Source organism: Penicillium lagena (assembly GCF_028827675.1).
Source record: "Penicillium lagena strain IBT 129212 chromosome Unknown utg000001l_segment0_segment0, whole genome shotgun sequence".
NCBI lineage: Eukaryota > Fungi > Ascomycota > Eurotiomycetes > Eurotiales > Aspergillaceae > Penicillium > Penicillium lagena.
Window position 1 is genome coordinate 2,074,997 of NW_026623222.1, and position 14,193 is coordinate 2,089,189.

Genomic DNA, 14,193 nt, shown 5'->3' on the forward strand with positions numbered 1-14,193 from the left:
TCCAAGACTTTATTTCATTCCCGAACCCTCCCGAATAGCCGAAAGACGCTCGGTCAAGGTCAACCCGGGCTTGAAATAGGGATCGGTTAGAAGAGTGTGCAAGGTCGTCGGGCTGACATGGCCCCAGACCTGCCACCCAGAGTCGTTGTTTTGCCAACGGATCGACTGGATGACCACATACTCGGTGCAATCCTGCTCCTTATAAGCGGGGGCTACGTCCTTGTCGCCCGGGCGAGTGGACTTTTTGCTAGTGGCCTGTCGACTCGTGATGCGTAGGACGATCTGGCGGATACCCGAGTTGGGGAGGTCGGGCAATTCCGACGCTCGATCTGACATGATGCGCAGTCCTGTGAAATATGTGCCTGGAGTGCGGAGGTACTTGAGCAGAGACCAGGTCATTTCCTCGCCTTTGGGACGGGTCTCGATTTGTCCGGCCAGGTTATTGGCGAGATTTTGGCAGCAGATACGACGGATTTGTTTGGTATCGCCTCTATTTTTTCACCCAGCAAATTAGCACCATATACTTTCTTTCTCTCAGTGTGAACAAGGGTTTTGGAATGCACTTACTGTGCAAATGCGGTGTACATATCCTTTTGCAGAGCGCGCGCAATCTTGCGTCGGTTGCGGAATTGAAGTGGAAGGTTATTGCCCTTACTTTTGCAGTATAGGATCACTCTGCGCGACAATTAGCCCTCCGGCCATAGAAAATCGATTGCATCTCCCGCAGTTCGAAACCCAAAAACTCACGAAGCAAGATCTTGGAATTTAGACTTCAACCATGTCCATTCCATCTGTAGCCTCTCCCGGGGCTTTTCGAAGATCGAAGGCATATGCCTCCACAACGGCCGGACAAAGGTGCCCGGCATAAAACCAATATCGTTGGGCAATTCGGTCTGCTCCATTTGTCTGGTTCGTGTCTTCATCGAGGGCTGGCTCGGGGTCTTGATCGCCATGTTCTTGTTCGGCCTCATTGCCCAGCGTTGCGGTGCATGGGAGAAGGACCGGCATTGGTAGGAGGCCGCGACGCGAAAGTGAATGAAAGTGGCACTGCTGGGTTGTGCGGACAGCAGGAAGCTGCCTGGCAGCAGCCGGAGTGAAGAGGCCATGGCGAGCAAGTGTGCTGGAAGAAGAGAAGGGAATCTTTTTGGTCTGGCGCGGACCACTGGAAAATCCGCAGAGATCACGTGCCGGTCGCGATTATCGAAGGACCAAAGCACGAGACTCGGTCCTCATCTTTGTTGCTTGCAAGCAATTGCTGGTTTCAGTTGATTTGCTTTGCAGTTTTACAGCTAGAGGTCAAGTCCAGCATACAGGCAGCGCCGCGACTCAGGACTGAAAATCCCATACCGCCCGTTAGGGGTCCGTCCCCCCCAAGCTGTCAACAGCGTGACGACACGTCTAGACCCTCGCTCCTTCGACAGGACCTCCAGCACTCTCTCCACTCCCTACATCTGGACTTGTGAGGCGGCCACACATGCCGTGAACAAAACCAAAGGCTGGCTCCTCCTCGACGTAATGCGTCTCCTCCGCCCTACTCACCTCCACCACCTCCACCTCCCGCTCTCCCACCTCGCCGGCCAGACCTAACTATCCCGCGACTCGTGTCAACACCAGCCGAGTTTCTCTACTCTTCTTTCTCCACAACCGTACCGCCTCGCCAATCCAAAACCGTGGCGTCCTCTCCAGCATCAACCACCGTGCCGCCGTCTCCGCCGTCCCCGACCTCCTCCACCTCCCAGACCCCTATCAGCAGCGATGCCAGCCACGGAAAGGTGTCAGCCCTACACCCCCGTGTGGCGGTCATTCTGGGCGTGGACCGCAGGTGGTACATTCCCCTGCTAGTCTGCCGCGCGCTGAGTACCCTGCCGGCTGCTTGGTGGGGTTTGCGGTGCGCGTTCACCTTCCTGGCGGAGCTGCTGCATATTCGACCGGGGATGGGACGGGAGGGATGGGCGGCGGCAATTGTTGGGAGTGTAGGACAGGAATGGGATGTTGAGCGGAGGTTTAGGGTGACCGAGGTGGCTTTGGCTATTATGTGGGTATGTAGGAAAGCCATGCTGCATGACCGCCATTCTTCCCACCGTGAATCCTTTGGTTATGTCGCTGACGCGTTTTTCGCCATAGTGCTGTGCATCCGCATATCTTTCCTATTTCTTCGCGGACTGCATGATGTCTCGCTGGTGAGTGTTTCCTCGAACCAGTGTCTGGGTTTGTCATGTGCTGATACAAATCGCCAGGCTTCTGAACTACACCCCGCCAGCTGTTGTGATCCGTCTCCTGACCACAAACGGGCTAATTGCGTATATAACGTCCTGGGTGCTCTACCTCTCCGGCGCATCTTCCGACCCTCGACTTCTCCTCCCAGCCTGGATCTCCATCACAACCGTTCGTCCTGCCCCGATCGCTTCCTCTCTCTCTCTCTCTTTGTGTGTCCTACAAAACCCCCAAATACTAATCCAATATCTAGTCCTTAACCTTCGTCTACCACGCCACCCAAAACCACGCCACCATCAAACGCGAAACCGCAGCCTCGCTCCTTGTTGTGTCCGTCGCCAGTTTCGTCAGCATGTCTTCACTCCTCCTACAATTGCATCTGACTCGCGAAAACGAGCCCGAGGTTCCTGTTTTTGTCATTACTCGCAAACTATGGGACTGGGCCGTGGCCATTTTCCTGCGCATGCGAGTCGCTGATACCCGCGCAGAATTGTAGTTTTTTTTCCCGCTTTGCTTTGCTTTAGGAGGAACCGGCTGCTATTTGTTTTCATTTTAGTAATACGTTCCCTGAAGTTGTACAGATTCGCATTATTCTTTCGGTTTCGATACTTGGCTCTTTTGATATCACTTTTGCTTCTCGGGATTGTCCATTTCTCATACAGAGCGATCTTTGATAGATCTAATATACCATCTTTCTCGGAGTTGCATGTGCATGTAAAGCTACGGACCCGTCTACAGAGACTTCTTCAGCGGAGTCACATTCCTTGTTACAAAGTACAAGTGACTAGGAACATTGTTGATTAACAGAAGGAGTGAAACTCGAAAGAACACAAATCAAGAAAGACGGTAAGGACCGACAGCACGGTTCAGCAAAACACGCCTCTCATTCAATCTGCATCTCCTCGGGGGAACAGAAACACAAAAATACTCTCCCTGGTGGGAAGGAGATAAATTTGCGAGCACTGGTCCCAACATCTCCCCTGCAAAGCAAATGAATGAGAACGAAAACAAACACAAAAAAGGAACTTGCGAGTCATGAATGGAAAGCATCGTCTGTCTGTGCAGATATGGGTATCTACCAACGCCTCGTTCCGTCATAATCCCATCCGAAGAATAGCGATCTCGAGCCGACGAGCACCCGCGCTCTTCCCCGTACCACGTGGGCGGGGGGAGAAACACAAGATGGATAGCGGGGTTCAGGTCGACGAGTGGCCCAGGTCTAATATGCCAGGCTCAGAGTGATGGGGAAACAGGAAGCAGAGCATTTGATCGTTGCGCGAAGGCCACATGTGCATGGCCAGCCGGGTGAGGGATACAAAGCGCGCTTCCTATCCCACCGCTCCCAGGGCAACATAGACCGGGAAGAAGGGACGGGAACAAGGCATGGTGTTGGGATTAGAACCCATGGACCTAGACACGGCACGGATTAGAATTGAAGTCAAAGTGGGAGTGTCGACGGCGACATACCTTGATGGTCTTGGCATCCAGCTCGAGGCCCTCCTTCTTGTCGGTCAAGAACTCCTGAACATCTTTTCTCTGGTCGCCCTGCAGCTGAATCACCTCGCCCATCTCCACGTCACTGACGATGGTGCCATTGCAAGCTGAAAGGGGGAGGTTAGCACGCGACATGACGCAAGGAGAACAAGAACCCTACCGAACTTCTTCTTGATCACCTTCAAGATCTTCTTCTGATCAAACTTCTTAGGAAGACCCTGCACGGTGGTCAGAGTCTTTCGACCATTGCGCTCTGTATGAAACATGGCGGTTAGCAACACACCCCCCCCTAAGTATAGGCGCCGACAAATCGCGACCGTGTGACGGGGAAGACGTACGCTGAATCCGTATGTGGATGTAGTTTTGAGACTGTTTAGTCTCGCCGGTGTCTTCGTCAGCTTCGGCGAAGGGGTCTGCGAGAGAGGCAAGTGTGTCAGCTCCGTCCAGGACTAGACTTCTACCCCGCCGCAGCGATGCACGGGAATTGGTCGGGCGACAGGAAAGGTTCGTTGCTCAACACCAACACCAACCGGTAGAGCTCTTAGGTAGACCAGGATAGTGTTGTCTCCTAATATACGGAAGAAGAAAAACCACGTTGTTGTGTAGAGTTGCAGAAAGGGAGTGGGGGGGGAGGGGGGGGGGGGGAGGTGGCGACCGAACTCACCGAAGGTCTTGAGGTTTTCGATGGACATAAACTCGGACTTTTGCAGGAAACGGCCCTTAAAAGCAGTATTTGTAAAGAGAGTGGAGTCTGGGAAGTGAGTCTCTAGAAAAGACGAAGCGATCGAGCGGTGGGTGAGAGCGCGAGGAGTTTGGGTTGGAGGCTGAGTGGGTTGACGAGGAGGAAAGAAGAAGTGGGCAAGAGCCTTTTGTCCCGCCGGGCACGTGACTCGACTCGCGTAGCATGGATTACGGCTGCATCTATGCGCCGTGGATGGCAATGGTATAATATTGGTACAATAATATTATATAACACACACGTAGAAAATAATCCTCCTTCCCGTGCACATTGCTTCTTCTTTGTCAAGTAATGGTTGCGGCGGAGCAACACGGGCGAATTATGCTCCAGGGGCAGGAGCCGGCGCAGGGGCAGCCCGCGCGGCGGGCGGAGGCAGGAAGAGCGGCAAATAGGTCTGGGAGTAGCGGTCAGAAAGCGGGAGAAGGGCCTGCGGCGCTCAGGACATACCACGACCAATGCCATCACTATGGAACACCGCAGGTCAGCAATCTTGGTCGATCAGGGAGGAGGACAGGACACGAACAGGACATCAGGACCGACATGTATGCCGGCGTAGAAGCCTTCTTCTTCTGCGCCGGGGTTTCTGCCAACCAGGTCTGGAAAGAAAAGACGAATGCGACCCTGGAGAGGTGGTTAGAACACCGAGGAAGAGCCAATGGGTAACGGCATGCGCCACTGCCCACTTACCATCCAACCATTCTGTGAAGGTGACTGCTGTTAACTACAGTGTTCCATCGAGAGAAGCGAGGCCGACTCACCGGTTCCTCATGAACATCTGGGGGCGAGAGGGTTAGCATGCGACGGGGTCCCAGACACGCACGACCAAGCACTTACCGCGGCCATGGGCATGGTGCTCGACATGGTTCCTGTTGGAGCTCCTGATCAGTTTTCCATTGACGGCAAGATTCACGGGAGGGAGGATGTACCGCCCAGGTCGCCATCGCTGTCGCTCTTGGGGGGCTCGACATAGGGGATCGCTGGAATGGGGAGAGTGGGTTAGCCCGAAACCAATGGCAGTGAACCTAGATGCAATACACACCGAGATCGGCCCTGCGCATGTCCTTCTTCGACGACATGGTGATAGTGTTCCGGGGAGGGTGAGGAAGTGACGGGAGTGGAAGGTGTGGAGTGCGAGATAACGGAGTTGCCGGCGGAACTGGAGAACCACGCTAGAGACCACACTACACGCTATGTAAGACTAGGTCTCTGATTATGGGCAAACAATTTTAGTCTTACGGTACTGCTCTTCTCGGATTCTCGGACTAACTCCAGGATTACTCTCGAATCCGGTCATCCTAGGGATAGCCGAGAAGTAAGCACAGCCCTCGGGTCGAGATACTCGATGTGGCAAAACATCAAGACCGCTCCTATACTGTCAGGCCATACTACCTACGGATAGTAAAGAACGCAGGCTACTATTAAGGTGTGATTCGATATAGTTGTAAACTAGTATGTGATAACTCCCCCTTCCTCCACATTCCCAACTGCCGTGGATCACACGGAGCAGCTCGGAGCGCCTTACGTTATCACTGACCGATAAACACCTTGCCCCCAGATTACTACTTGTGCAACCAACTCACTTTCCCACTGTAGGTGTGTGTCTGCACACCCGACAGTTCTCTCGATACCCAGTCTCACAGTCACGCCTATGGCCACTCCTCCTCCTCCTCCTTGAGACCCTACCGCCCAATCCACCCTCCCTTACCAAACCAAATGAATCCCTCGCCGTTAACAACCATGTCCCTAACATGATCCCTCACTCCTCCACCGGCCAGGCATGGGGCCATCCGCTCCGGGCCTTCAATCAGGGAGGCTCCGGGCGCGGAGACCTAGGCCAGGGCCAAGGGCAATATGACTCCCCGGACAAGTCGCAACCCTCGCAGATGTCGGGCCGGTCCTCGGCAGTCGTCGACTTAGCCGATGGTCTCGAGTCGCAAGGAGAACCGGCCGCCAAACGTCCCAGATTGGATATGCCGGGAAACACGGGTGTCGTGGATGGAGCCGCTGCAGGAGCTGAGGCGAGGAATACCCCGGGCAGTGGCGGTTCGCGACCACCTCCACTTTCGTGGCGCGGCCGGCCGCTGTGGTCGTTCCAGGCAGTCATCGCGGAATTGCCTGGAGGCGAGAATCGTGGCAATGGTGCGGCATCGCCGCCTCCATTGCCTGTTCAGCCGTGGAAAACCGCCCTGGCGGAACGCTCCGCGGACCACGCTTCCAGGTCTCGGGAGAGCTCGCCCGTCAAGGATGTACAAACAACCCCGTACCACATTGAGGTGCCTTCGGTAGCCCCGGTTCTGAAAGGAGAGAGTAAGTATTTTTGTCTGTGGTAACTGAGGCACTTGATTGCTGATCCTCGTCCTAGAAGTCGCCGATTTCGTGCCATGGACCGGAAACCACCCGGAAGACCTGCTGAACGAACAAACTGCAAAACAAGGCTATTATGACCGTACACAGGTCTCGCAAAATGAATCCAATACCGCCCGCCCGGCACTCTTTTCGCAATTGAAGCATCGCGCTGGACTTCATGTCCTTTCATCAGTGTTCACCGCTGCTCTTGAAAGACGACAGAATCACAACGCCGTCCATGCGCCATCAACATTCAAGCCGCCACCTCGAGTCACACTCACAGACAATAAGCGGGAGACCTGGCTCCGTGATCTAGCTAACCCCTCTGTGCCCCTGCGCAGACTGAGCCGAACCATTCCCCACGGTATCCGAGGCAAGGTTCTGCTTGATCAATGCCTGGGGAAGTGGATTCCAGCGGCTCGAGCGGTGTGGCTGGCAAAGTGCGTTGGTGCCAATGAAATCCGGGCCTTCAAACGAAAAGGCACGAGCGGTGCCTTGGCAGTCGGATTAGAGGCGAAATGGGTGCGCGACTGGACCACGAACGTACAGCAGTTCGTCGAAGGTGTGCTCAGCGGTGAGAAAACTTCGGACTGGAAGGCCAGGATGACCTATGCGTACGTTCCTGTCCATGATTTCATCAAATGAAAAAAAGCTGACGCAGTGACAGGGTCGGCTTGACTGCCCGTCTATTTTTTGAGAACTTACTCGACCATGATCATTTCCTTGAGTGGTTTTTGTCGTCCTTTGAATCTGCATCGCTCAACACCATTCCTATCTGGCTCTTGATGCTTGGCATTTACTGGGAGAGCCTCATGCGATATCGCCGACGGGGACGCCGGTTAGCCGAGATGTTGCTCGAAAAACTCCGCCAAGCTACGGAAGCAAAGCTGGAAACATTACAACCTCTCATCGACCGACTCTCTCGCTTCGTCAAGAAGCTTGTTCACGAACATCCTTCATCAGTCATACTCCCAAATTCGTGGGACGTGTACAAACATCATGTCTCATCGTGCCTCGACTTCTCCCAAAAACCGAATCGCGCCCTTTTCCAATGTCTTGCCGAACGAAATACCCGGGTGCAGCGTCCTCGGCAGTCTTGCCAGACCTCACAGCGCTCGCCTCATCAATCAGTCATCCGTCTCCTTGACTCTATACGCACCGCACAGGACCTTTCCTCCATCTCTTCTGCCTGTCTTGACTCCGTTGACGATAAGGCCGTTTTGGTTTCCAAGCTACTGGAGTGGCTCGCCACTCCCTTTCGTAACGGTATTTGCCGAGTTTATATCGGTGTTCGCCTACTACGAAAATGGAAAGCGGCCGGGGTCGACGTGGACGGGCATGTGCTTTCGTTCCTCACACACGTCCGGAATGACAAGAAGCTGAATCTGGACAACATCTACCATGCCATCTCGGAGCTGGTCAGGTCCCAGACCTTCTCGGTTGGTCGATACCTGCAGTGGTTAATGGCCAAGGGTGTTACCAAAGCCTCCACGGAAAAGCAAAACTTACCTGGTGACATCGGTCTCATATCACAGCTTCCAGTCAGCCGTCTTCCAGAGCACGTTGGGAATTTACGCAGTACGCTTTTGGCGCGGACAGGGCATTCTATCTCGGAGGAGGCTGCCACTATTGAAAAAGTCAAAGAGAACATCAGTCAACGTCTTCCGGGCATCTTTGACGATACCCACATGCAAACAGACATGTCACCATGTCCGCTCCCAACGAATTTAAGTTGGGCAGTCAAAGCCGAAGTTGGCCAGTGGCTACGACGCGGCGTCGCTGAGCACACCCGTGATGCTAGTGAAACAATCACTCAATCCGCATTTCCTGGCGGCCTGAAGGCAACGGTCTCTGCCTTGACTCCTGACGAGTTCTACGGCGTACGCAATATCCTTGAGCTGTTTGGGGATCTTTCCATGCTCGCAGATGTGCTGAAATGTGCCTCAACTTGTGACGACAGCACCGTGCTTGCATCAGTCGCAGACACGACACATTATCACTTCGATTCACTCAGCGTGATAGGCGCCACCACGGATCTATATCGAAAACTAGTTGACGCCTACGCCGCTATGAAGAGGTTCAGCATGCCGAGTCTTGATCTAGTGTTCTCGCTAATCGAGCTTGGGCTCCGAATACCCAGTGAGCTCAACACTGTCGCGATTCTCCGCCAAGACCTTTCGCGCATAGAGAATAAGTCGGGCATAGCTGCATCCTCCCCAGTCTCAGACCACATCGCCGACACATTCGGTGATGCGGACCCCTTGTTGCGCGAGAAGTTGGATCAGCTCCTGATGTCTGGGAACTTCATGGACGAGCCCACCCTGGACACGGTTTTCAGCACTCTCACAAAACATCTCGAGTCTGTTGTCGAACATGCAAAGCTGTCGGCGAATGACACTTGCCGATATCTAGCACAATTGAGGTCGTTCCATCCAAAGCACTTTGATTTTATCCTGGCTCGCTGGGTCTGTGAACATCTGAAGTCCCCTGACCGACTCACGCTACTTCGCATTCTTCCATCACTCATCGGTGTGGGTTGTGTCACCTTCCGTGCATTTTTGCTTCTTGTGAAACGGCTCATGCAATCCGAATCGGCGGCAGCGTCAATTCCTAATGTAGCTGATTTGCCCGCGGATCTTGTACAGTTTCTTCTCGTGGTCTCTGACGGCGGTGAAAGGTATATGGATATGGTTTCATACCGGTTTCAATTGGCGCAGCAAGAATTCCTTTCGAAGAATGCCGAGGAAGCTCTTGGGATCGTCTCTGATGCCGCAGCATCACTCGATGGCAGTGACCCAAAGAAAAGCGACTTGAAGAACGCTATGGTGACGTTACTACGCGACTGTCTAGTGCGGAATTCCGACTCTATAGCTCAAAACTGCATGCAGAAGCTCATCCATCAGTACCCGGCAGCCATGGGTATTACTCAAACGGCGCTAGATCTTCTTCTTGGCCTCCCTTCGCAACCGGGCCTTGTCACTGCAGAGGTCGAAAAGCTGACCGCCATGGCCGATGATTTCTCGCTTCCATTCTGTCAGCTGAAGCTGCAGATCCTTTTCCACACCGACTCCAGAAATGAGGATCGCGACAGCATCGTGGACGCGATGTTCAAAACTGCCGTGGCAGACTCGAGGGCGCAGAGGCTTCACTGGGTGAATCTCGTTGCGCTGATGAGCACAGATGCCGTGCGTCAGATTCGCGAACGCGCCGAGAAAGAATTTTTCGCCATTCCGCTATCAGAAGAGTCGATGCACGATCCTCCTGCTGGATCATTGGAGACGGCAAAGCTGTACCTCACCATCATCGAGGAGCTTTCAGGCAGCATCCCTGAGTCGGGTACGCCGTCGGTGGCTTCTGTGCTTGTGGAGAGGATGGACTCGCTTTTGCATAAGATCATTACCATGCAGAACACGGAGAGGAAGACCGATGTGGCGGCTGGTCATTCGCGCTCAAAGTTTGAGCAAGCGCTCGCCTTCTGGTTCTCTGCTTTGCTCAGGATGGTTGTCATTCACCGCGCCTCATTCATTCAGTCCTCTCTGGCAGTGAAGACTGGTGCTTCGCTTGAGCAGACCCGACTGTTAATTTCAATCATCTGCATCGCGCTGTCGCGTCTTCCAGGTGATGTGCTTCGTCTCTACCCCACGGCCGATTATTTTCACCGCCCGAATTCCTCTGAGGAATATCATCCGCGCCTAGGGATCCTGCTCCAAACTCACGCCCTGGACGTTGCCGCCTCCCTAATTGACGTGTTTCCCAATGAAGTGCGCCATCAATGTGCCCGGTTCCTGAAGGAAAAGTGTCCCCCTTTCGTCCAATTCCAAACCGATTCCCGCTTCCTGTATCTGCTCGGCCCAATGGGCGAGTCTTGGTCATCTTCGCAGCAACAGCAGCCTGCTTCGATGCCATCCCCTGCAGCCTCGGCGTCTACTCCAACTCCATCGCCCGCCATTGGATCTTCCGCGGCCCAGCAACAACCTGCTGCTGGCGCTACGGCAATATTCCCCAATGGGCTGCCCGAGAGCAACAACTGCGTCGCAAATCGACTCCGTCTCCAACACCGTGGTCGAATTGTTGGGCCGTATCCCATACGTCCCTGGGAACTATTGGAGGATGCGGCTCCTTTCGTGGGTGCGAATGACACTGCTGTCAACCTGAGCTACTTTGATGCAAGGCGCGTTAGGGCTTGATCCTGCGTATCCTTATGATTGAGGACGTATCATTACCTCCTCTATACATCCTCCTCCTCTCACTACCACCAGCTTACATTCACCCTCCCCGATCCAACTCTATCTCCTCCCATATACGTACCACCTGGATCACACTCTTATCACTCAGCTACATTCGATTATGACAACCTTGCATGGAGTGAAGGATACATCATCACACCCTCGCATCGATATAAATCTCTTTCTTCATTCTGCTTTTCTTGTTTTTCTTTGATTTCCGCTGCTACTTCATTTCCTCTTCGGCGTCTTTCCTCAAATTGGTACACTGGCTATTGGGTTTTGGTTTTGGTTTGGTTTCACGGACGGCATTCAGCATCAACAAGCGCATCCCCCTGTACATATATATTTTGGGTATTATACTACCCGTCTACTCATTCATTACGTCTATTTATAGCCAGGCGTTTATTTCAATCGGATTGGGTTGTGTTGAGCTTATTGGGCGGTGGTGATTCGTTTTGGACAAAGTTCTGGTAACTATAGGATTGTCCACTTAACGTACAGTAGTTATAGCATAGGTAATAATTTTTGAGAAGCAAACTTGGAAAAAGAAACACGTTTGATTCATTTTAGTTTGTGGTACAAGAGACAACAGACCAGATCACACTGTAAAGGAAACAGAAGAAAAGAAACACATTCCAAGGGCGCCAACTCAACTCCACCAAGTTCCATATAGAAATAAAACATCAAACAAACTTTTTGGCCCATACAAAACAAAGGAAATAAAGAAGTAGAGTACAGCCTCAACATTAAATAAACCAAACCGAAAAGAAAGACAAAAGAAACTATATCGACTTGGACGAAGCACTCCTCGTCAACGAACAACTCCTCGAAGTACCCGCAGAAGCAGTAATAAGCGACTGCACAGCCTTCTTATCGATCCTCTCCTCCTCCAACTCCCCAATAACCTGCGCGATAAGCTCCTCACTCAGCTCCGCCCAGACAGCCTTCGTCTTCGCCTCGTTGCGCACGTACTCCTCAACCGTGATCCCGCTCGCAGGCCGGTACTTGCTCGCCAGGGCCTTGTGCTGCAGATGGAATTTTGTGGGGTCTGGCGAGGAGGTAGGCTCGCTGGATTGGTTGCGGGATTCGTTTTGGGGGGGGCGAGGGCGAGAAGGAGAATGAGGGGGACTGGGAGGCTTCTGATCCGGAGGAGGAGGGGAGGACTTCAGTTTCTTCGAGGACAGGGTCGAGGACGGTAAACTTCTTGGGCCGCTTTTCGCGCCGGGAGGGTCGGTCTTCTTTCTCTTCCTCTTCCTCTTCCTCTTCGTCCGAGTCCCAGTTCAAGTCGTGCGTTCTAATGAGGTGAGGCGCTTTCTCTGGTGGGAGATTGTGTATATCAGCCTCTGGTTCATCGGTCTTGTCCTTCTCGGTATCCTGCTCCGGTGCTGCAGGTGGAGCTCCTCCATTGGTCTTCTCCGAGCTTGTGTCGTTATTGCTGGACGGTGGAAGAGGGCACTGCATGCTAGGGCCATAGGCCTCAGGGCCCATGGAAAGTATGTAGTATCCATCCGCTAGCCCAGGCATCGTATATGGAGGAGTGTATGGCGGATATCCCATCTCAGGAGCAAAGAGCTCACAATAGGGAGGCGGCAGCATGTTGTTGGGCATAGGCTGGCTGTTGACAATCATAGCACCGCTGTTCATATCCGGCTGTGACGATGAGATTCGCGGACCGGGTTTGTACATGGGCCCTGGTGAAGGGTAGTAATAGTATGGAGAAGCGGGACCACAGGCACTGATCTGAGGATAGGCTTCCGGGTAGGACACTGGGGGATGCATCGGGGGAAGCCCGTTGGGGGGATACATCAGCATCCCGGAGTACATCTGAGGATGTGGCGATGGATAAGAAAGACCGCAAGGAGGGTATGGGCCTCCCGGGGGCATGTTTTCATTGTAGGTTGGTGGCGGAGGGCCATTGTAGCCTCCTCTTTGGTTGTTGGGCCCATTGCGGTAGGGTCGGTTGTTGTTGAATCGGGGTGGTTTGTTGCCAGAAAGACCGGCAGGAAAGGAAGGGGGGGGCCCAGTTCTTTTTCCTCTGATCCGGGGCAGTTTTGTTTGAAGGCTTCGCGCCTGGGTTGCCGTCGATGTCGAGCAGAACCATGTAGTATATTTCGTCCTTTTGGAAATGCTATACATTTTATGTTAGTTGATATGGCCTGGGGGGATTGGGTCAAAGAGACATACCCTAATAGCGTCTCTGCAATCATCAACGTAGGCGAATGTAACTCTGCAGACTGTGCACCAGTTGTAAGGTCCTGACTGATAGTGTTCAAGAGTGTAGACTTCCACAGGGCCGCGTCCATTTAGTGCGTGGTCAACCTCAGCGTTAGAGATGGACTCCCCGGAGCGGAATCCAAGACATGCTGTTCCTGGAAAATCTTATGTCAGTACAACAGTCTTGAATATGCAGTAATACTAACGCCTTCCTTTTGCCCTCTCAATCCGTAGCCAGCGGCCATCGAGTTTAAGCAACTCATCCCATTGCAGTGCCGTCGTGGCATGTTCCACATACTGTTCCAGGAGCCGAGTCAGTAGCTAGGTAACTTAGAGAGACAGAAAACAAGAATTTACCTCAAACTGCACAAAGGCCCCAGGAAGCCCTTTCTTCCTGTCTTGCTTGATCTTGACATAGCAAGGGCCGATTTTCATGAACGCGCGCGACAAGTAGTCGCTCTGTTCCTCAGCGCTCAACTTGGTTGAAAGGCTATTGAAGTCAGTCTGTAGGGACACAACAACTGGGGAGTAAGACTCACTTGCCAACAAAAATGCAGGCATCAGGAGGGAACAAGCCCTGGGCGTTCTTCGCTGAGGGCTCCTCGTTCACCCGATCTCCCCGCCGGGAGTACCAGGGCTCAGAACTGGGGAATACTGTCTGGGAGGACATCTCTAAGCACTCGAGCGAGATATAAGTGAGTAATATTCAAGAAAAAGAGCGACGGGGATGAAGTATACAGCAAGTATATAGACAAGCGAGAGGATTCAGTGTGCAGAAACGATGAAGCTGCCAAGCTGGCATATATGGCATATATAGCCCCAGCCCAAGAAAAGGGCATAGTGACGGGGACATCATCCGCGGGGATACTAGTAGCCTCCGCCTTGCCAGAGCTAATCCTTTTGGTGGGCTCCTAGGCCCCAAGGGGTGGGAGTCTCGCGGTCAACCATGGCCCTGTCGGC

The 14,193-nt window shown here is 53.2% G+C and overlaps 6 protein-coding genes across 6 annotated transcripts; 2 read left to right on the plus strand and 4 right to left on the minus strand.

Annotated features, from left to right (window-relative positions):
- Positions 1-9: 9 nt before the first annotated feature.
- On the minus strand, positions 10-1,008 carry N7510_000912 (uncharacterized protein; the record flags this gene model as incomplete). Its single annotated transcript, XM_056972841.1, has 2 exons — positions 10-420; positions 772-1,008. The coding sequence occupies 2 exons, from the start codon at positions 1,006-1,008 to the stop codon at positions 10-12; spliced, it is 648 nt and encodes a 215-aa protein (XP_056837958.1).
- Positions 952-2,710, plus strand: N7510_000913 (uncharacterized protein; the record flags this gene model as incomplete). Its single annotated transcript, XM_056972842.1, has 5 exons — positions 952-985; positions 1,582-2,039; positions 2,125-2,180; positions 2,238-2,385; positions 2,468-2,710. The coding sequence occupies 5 exons, from the start codon at positions 952-954 to the stop codon at positions 2,708-2,710; spliced, it is 939 nt and encodes a 312-aa protein (XP_056837959.1).
- Positions 2,711-3,624: 914 nt separating this feature from the next.
- N7510_000914 (translation initiation factor eIF1) lies at positions 3,625-4,400 on the minus strand (the record flags this gene model as incomplete). Its single annotated transcript, XM_056972843.1, has 4 exons — positions 3,625-3,815; positions 3,869-3,961; positions 4,047-4,121; positions 4,373-4,400. The coding sequence occupies 4 exons, from the start codon at positions 4,398-4,400 to the stop codon at positions 3,625-3,627; spliced, it is 387 nt and encodes a 128-aa protein (XP_056837960.1).
- Positions 4,401-5,353: 953 nt separating this feature from the next.
- On the minus strand, positions 5,354-5,523 carry N7510_000915 (uncharacterized protein; the record flags this gene model as incomplete). The annotated part of the gene is made up of 2 exons (XM_056972844.1): positions 5,354-5,424; positions 5,487-5,523. The coding sequence occupies 2 exons, from the start codon at positions 5,521-5,523 to the stop codon at positions 5,354-5,356; spliced, it is 108 nt and encodes a 35-aa protein (XP_056837961.1).
- Positions 5,524-6,195: 672 nt separating this feature from the next.
- N7510_000916 (mediator of RNA polymerase II transcription subunit 12) lies at positions 6,196-10,980 on the plus strand (the record flags this gene model as incomplete). Its single annotated transcript, XM_056972845.1, has 3 exons — positions 6,196-6,754; positions 6,810-7,407; positions 7,461-10,980. The coding sequence occupies 3 exons, from the start codon at positions 6,196-6,198 to the stop codon at positions 10,978-10,980; spliced, it is 4,677 nt and encodes a 1,558-aa protein (XP_056837962.1).
- Positions 10,981-11,801: 821 nt separating this feature from the next.
- N7510_000917 (uncharacterized protein) lies at positions 11,802-13,903 on the minus strand (the record flags this gene model as incomplete). The annotated part of the gene is made up of 7 exons (XM_056972846.1): positions 11,802-12,087; positions 12,149-13,147; positions 13,204-13,253; positions 13,303-13,388; positions 13,440-13,530; positions 13,591-13,723; positions 13,773-13,903. 7 exons carry the CDS (start codon positions 13,901-13,903, stop codon positions 11,802-11,804), a joined length of 1,776 nt encoding a protein of 591 aa, XP_056837963.1.
- Positions 13,904-14,193: the final 290 nt, after the last annotated feature.